Consider the following 5,320-nt stretch of genomic DNA (forward strand, 5'->3'; position numbering starts at 1 on the left):
GGGTTCCTGGGGGTTCCCCTGGTCACCGGCCCATACTGGGCCATACTGGGCTGTACTGGGCTGTACTGGGAGGTTTCTGGGAGCCCTGAGCTGAATTTTGGGGAGTTCCTGGTGGTTCTGGGGTGGTTTTTGGAAGTTCTCAGATGCTCCTGAGGGTTCCTGGGGGTTCCTGGGGGTTCCCCTGGTCACCGGCCCATACTGGGCTGTACTGGGCTACACTGGGCTGTACTGGGCTGTACTGGGAGGTCTCTGGGAGCCCTGGGCTGAATTTTGGGGAGTTCCTTGTGGTACTTGAGAGGTTTTTGGAAGTTCTCAGATGTTCCTCGGGGTTCCTGGGGGTTCCTGGGGGTTCCCCTGGTCACCGGCCCATACTGGGCCATACTGGGCCTACCGAGCGTCTCTCTGATTGCCCCCCAAAACCAACGGGGTGTCCTCCCCCCCCCCCAAGGCCTGGTGCCCCCGCCGTTCGTGCCGGACCCCCGGCGCGTGTACGCCAAGGACCTGGGCGACGTGGGGGCCTTCTCCACGGTCAAGGGCGTGGAGCTGGACGCGGGGGACGCGGCGCTGTGCGACGCCTTCGCCTCGGGCACCGTCCCCATCCCCTGGCAGGAGGAGCTGATCGAGACCGGCGTCTTCGAGGAGCTCAACGTTTGGGGGGCCCCGGGGACGCTGCCCCCCGACCTGGACCCCAGCGCCGCGGGGGGGGCCGGGGGGGGCAAGTCCTCCACCTGCCGGCTGCTGTGAGGGGGGGGCACCCCAAAATGTTGGGGGTAACTCCACCTGCCGGCTGCTGTGAGGGGGGGGCACCCCAAAATGTTGGGGGTAACTCCACAAAATTTTGGGGGGTAACTCCACCTGTTGGTTGCTGTGAGCGGGGGGCACCCCAAAGTTTTGGGGGGTAACTCTACCTGTCATCTGCTCTGAGAGGGGTTGAACCCCAAAATTTTGGGGGGACTCCATCTCTGGGAGTGGGATTGCACCCCAAAATTTGGGTGGGGCTCCATCTGCTGTGAGCGGGATTGCACCCCAAAATTTTGGGGGGGTAACTCTACCTGTCATCTGCTCTGAGAGGGGTTGAGCCCCAAAATTTTGGGGGTAACTCCACCTGTTGGTTGCTGTGAGCGGGGGGCACCCCAAAATTTTGGGGGGGTAACTCTACCTGTCATCTGCTCTGAGAGGGGTTGAACCCCAAAATTTTGGGGGGACTCCATCTCTGGGAGTGGGATTGCACCCCAAAATTTTGGGGGGTAACTCCTTCTGTCATCCGCTCTGAGAGGAGTTGAACCCCAAAATTTTGGGGGGTAACTCTACCACTCATCTGCTCTGAGAGGGGTTGAACCCCAAAATTTTGGGGGGTAACTCCACCTGTCGGTTGCTGTGAGGGGAGGGCACCCCAAAAATTTTGGGGGGTAACTCTACCAGTCATCTGCTCTGAGAGGGGGTGAACCCCAAAATTTTGTAGGGGGACTTCATCTCTGGGAGTGGGATTGCACCCCAAAATTTTGGGTGGGGCTCCATCTGCTCTGAGTGGGATTTCACCCCAAAATTTTGGGTGGGGCTCCATCTGCTCTGAGTGGGATTGCACCCCAAAATTTTGGGTGGGGGTCCATCTGCTCTGAGTGGGATTTCACCCCAAAATTTTGCGGGGTAACTCCATCTGTTGTCTGCCGTGAGAGGGATTGAACCCCAAAATTTTGTAGGGGGACTCCATCTGCTGAGAGTGAGATTGAACCCCAAAATTTTGGGTGGGGGACGACGGGGAATGTTGGGGGCTCTAAAAGTGGGGGGCTCCATTCTGAAGGGGCTTGAAAGTGGGGGACCCCCCCCTTGAGGATTCCTGGAGTTGGGGCCCAAAATTGGGGCGTCCCCCCCTTTTTGGGGTGTCTGGAATGGGGGCACAAAAAGCGGGAACCTTCCAAAAATCAACATCCCCCCCAAAAAAAGAGAGACCCCAAAACTCGAGGGACCCCCCCAGACCTCAGGACCCCCCCCTCCCTCAGCTCGGTGCCACCTGGGGGGGTCCCCAAATTTACCTCATGTCCCCCCCCTCCCCCCGTGACTCAGGGACACCTTTTGGGCCCCCTCCCCAAAAAAAGGGGGACCCCCAAAAAAGGGGTTCCCCTCCCCCCCTCGTGTACAATAACAGGTTGTTGCTGCTCCGTGGGGGGTCTGGATTTGGGGACCCCCCGATGTCACCCCCAATGTCCCTCCGTGTCCCCTCAGTGCCACCCCCACCGGGAACTGTCCCTCCCATGTCCCCGATGTCCCTGATCGATGTCCCCAACGTGTCCCAAATGTCCCCAATCCCCGCAATGTCCCAAATCCCCCCAATCTCCCAATCACCCCAATGTCCCCAATCCCCAAAGTCCCCAATGTGTCCCCAATGTCCCCAATCCCCCCGCTGTCCCCAAATCCCCCAATCTTCCAATGTCCCAAATCCCCCTGATGTCCCCAAATGTCCCCAATCCCTCCAATATCCCAAATGTCCCCACTGCCCCTAATCCCCAAATGTCCCCAAGTGTCCCCATTTTTCCCAAATGTCCCCAATCCCCTCAATGTCCCCAATGTCTCCACTGTCCCCAATGTCCCCAAATGTCCCCGCTGTCCCCAATCCCCCCACTGTCCCCAAATGAGGGCAATTTGCACGAGGATGATCCTTGCACGAGGGCTTTGCACACGCGCTTTGCATGTGGATCCTTGCACGAGGGGGATCCTTGCACGAGGCCCTTGCACACGCACTTTGCACAAGGATCCTTGCACGAGGACGATCTTTGCACGGGCACTTTGCACAAGGGCAATTTGCACAAGGATCCTTGCACGAGGGCTTTGCACACGCGCTTTGCACAAGTCCTTGCACGAGGATGATCCTTGCACGCGCGCTTTGCACGAGGACAATTTGCACAAGGATGATCCTTGCACACGCACTTTGCACGAGGGCAATTTGCACAAGGATCCTTGCACGAGGCCCTTGCACACGCGCTTTGCACGAGGGCAATTTGCACAAGGATCCTTGCACGAGGGCTTTGCACACGCGCTTTGCACGTGGATCCTTGCACGAGGACGATCCTTGCACGTGCGCTTTGCACGTGGAATGTTCCTTGCACGAGGATCCTTGCACGCGCGCTTTGCACGAGGACAATTTGCACAAGGATCCTTGCATGACAGCTTTGCACACGCGCTTTGCACATGGATCCTTGCACGAGGACGATCCTTGCACACGCGCTTTGCACGAGGATGATCCTTGCACACGCACTTTGCACGAGGATGATCCTTGCATGAGGATGATCTTTGCACACGCGCTTTGCACGAGGATGATCCTTGCACGAGGGGGATCCTTGCTCAAGGACAATCCTTGCACGAGGGCTTTGCACGCGGACAATTTGCACAAGGATCCTTGCACGACGGCTTTGCACACGCACTTTACACAAGGACAATCCTTGCACGAGGAATGTTCCTTGCACGAGGATCCTTGCACGACGGCTTTGCACACGCACTTTGCACGAGGGCAATTTGCACAAGGATCCTTGCACGTGGATCCTTGCATGTGGACCATCCTTGCATGCAGGCCCTGCACGAGGAACGTTCCTTGCACGAGGATCCTTGCACGAGGACCTTTGCACACGCGCTTTGTATGGGCACAGGTTGCACGAGGATCCTCGCACGAGGACAATTCTTGCACAAGGATCCTTGCACGAGGATCCTTGCACGCGCGCTTTGCACAAGGAATGTCCCGACTTGCACGAGGATCCTTGCACGAGGATGATCCTTGCACACACGCTTTGCACGAGGAATGTCCCCTGCACACGCACTTTGCACAAGGACAATCCTTGCACGAGGATCATTCTTGCACAAGGATCCGCCTTGCACGTGGCAGAATCTTGCACAAGGGTCCTTGCACAAGGGTCCTTGCACACGCACCTTGCACGAGGAGGGTCCTTGCACACAGATTCTGCCGCAAGGAACGTCCCTTGCACACGGATTCTTGCACGAGAACGAGCCTTGCACGAGGACAGTCCTTGCACGAGGATCCTTGCACACGCACTTTGCACGAGGAGGATCCTTGCAGCAGGAGTTTTGCACGTGGATCCTCGCGCAAGGAACGTCCCTTGCACGTGGACCCTTGCACGAGGACCATCCTTGCACGAGGATCCTTGCACACGCACTTTGCACGAGGAGGATCCTTGCAGCAGGAATTTTGCACGTGGACCCTTGCACGAGGACCATCCTTGCACGAGGATCCTTGCACGAGGACCATCCTTGCACAAGGACCCTTGCACACGAGGATCATCCTTGCACGGGGACCAGGTTTTTGCACGAGGATTTGCACGAGGGTCAGGCCCTCCTTGCACAAAGATTGGGTCTTTGCACGAGGATTCGCTCGCTCGCGCACCGGCCTTGCACAAGCACGGCCCGTCCTCGTGCAAGGCCCCCCGTGCACACTCCCCCTCGTGCACACTCCCCCCTCGTGCAAGGCGTGCCCCCCGGGGGCCCCTCGCACGCTCGGCGGGTGTGGCAGAGCGTCAGCGTGAGCTGGGCGTGAGTGTGAGTGTGCAACGGAGCGGGGGGGGCAGGGGTGTGCAAGGGGGGTCAGGGGGGTGTGCAAGGGGGGTGTGCAAGGGGGGTTTTGCACGAGGAGCGCCCCCAGTTGCACGAGAGCGGCGGGGGAACGGCGCCCTGGCTGTAGGTCTTGTAGGGCCGCTTGTTGGCCCGCATGGGCAGCAGGCGGTAGAGCTTGAGCGCGTTGAGCTTGGGCCGGTAGCCGCCGTTGGGCGTCTTCTCGGAGGCGATGAGCCCCGGGCTGATGCCGTGGAAGGCTTTTTGGTGCGTCTTGAGGTTGTAGTAGGTGACGAAGGTGTCCCAGCAGAAGATGCACTGGTAGCGGCGCTCGCCCGTGTGCCACACCTCGTGCTTGGTGCGGTACTCGGCCAGCGCGAACACCTTGTCGCAGTAGCGGCACGGGTACTTGCGGCGCCACGAGTGGACGTTGGCGTGGCGCTTCAGGCTGGACAGGGTCATGTAGGAGCGCTGGCACACGCCGCACAGGTACAGCACCTGCCCGTCCACCACCTTGACCAGCGGCTCCTGCTCCACGCCCGGCTCCAGCGCGCGGTGCCGCAGCAGCAGCGCCTTCTTGGCCGCCCTCGGCGCCGCCGCCGCGGTGCTGCTCGCGGTCGCGGTGGCACACGCCGCACAGGTACAGCACCTGCCCGTCCACCACCTTGACCAGCGGCTCCTGCTCCGCGCCCGGCTCCAGCGCGCGGTGCCGCAGCAGCAGCGCCTTCTTGGCCGCCCTCGGCGCCGCCGCCGCGGTGCTGCTCGC

At 60.2% G+C, this 5,320-nt stretch overlaps 1 protein-coding gene across 1 annotated transcript; it reads right to left on the reverse strand.

Annotated features, from left to right (window-relative positions):
• Positions 1 to 1,415: 1,415 nt before the first annotated feature.
• LOC121344669 (melanoma-associated antigen B4-like) lies at positions 1,416 to 4,330 on the reverse strand. Its single transcript, XM_041420841.1, has 5 exons — positions 4,281 to 4,330; positions 3,495 to 4,158; positions 2,926 to 3,035; positions 2,740 to 2,838; positions 1,416 to 1,431 (listed from the first exon to the last, which is right to left on the reverse strand). Exons 1-5 carry the CDS (start codon positions 4,286 to 4,288, stop codon positions 1,416 to 1,418), a joined length of 897 nt encoding a protein of 298 aa, XP_041276775.1. The 5' UTR covers positions 4,289 to 4,330.
• Between the last annotated feature and the right edge of the window lie 990 nt (positions 4,331 to 5,320).

This window comes from Onychostruthus taczanowskii, unplaced genomic scaffold, assembly GCF_017590055.1.
Source record: "Onychostruthus taczanowskii isolate IOZ18803 unplaced genomic scaffold, ASM1759005v1 scaffold660, whole genome shotgun sequence".
Classification (NCBI taxonomy): Eukaryota; Metazoa; Chordata; class Aves; order Passeriformes; family Passeridae; genus Onychostruthus; species Onychostruthus taczanowskii.

What these genes read in the sequence shown, in the direction of transcription:
- LOC121344669 (XM_041420841.1), bottom strand. An exon ending in GCAAATTGCCCTCGTGCAAA is followed by an intron (nt 3,036 to 3,494) that starts GTGCGTGTGCAA and finishes TCCACGTGCAAA; the next exon opens with GCGCGTGTGCAAAGCCCTCG. An exon ending in GCAAATTGCCCTCGTGCAAA is followed by an intron (nt 2,839 to 2,925) that starts GTGCGTGTGCAA and finishes GACTTGTGCAAA; the next exon opens with GCGCGTGTGCAAAGCCCTCG.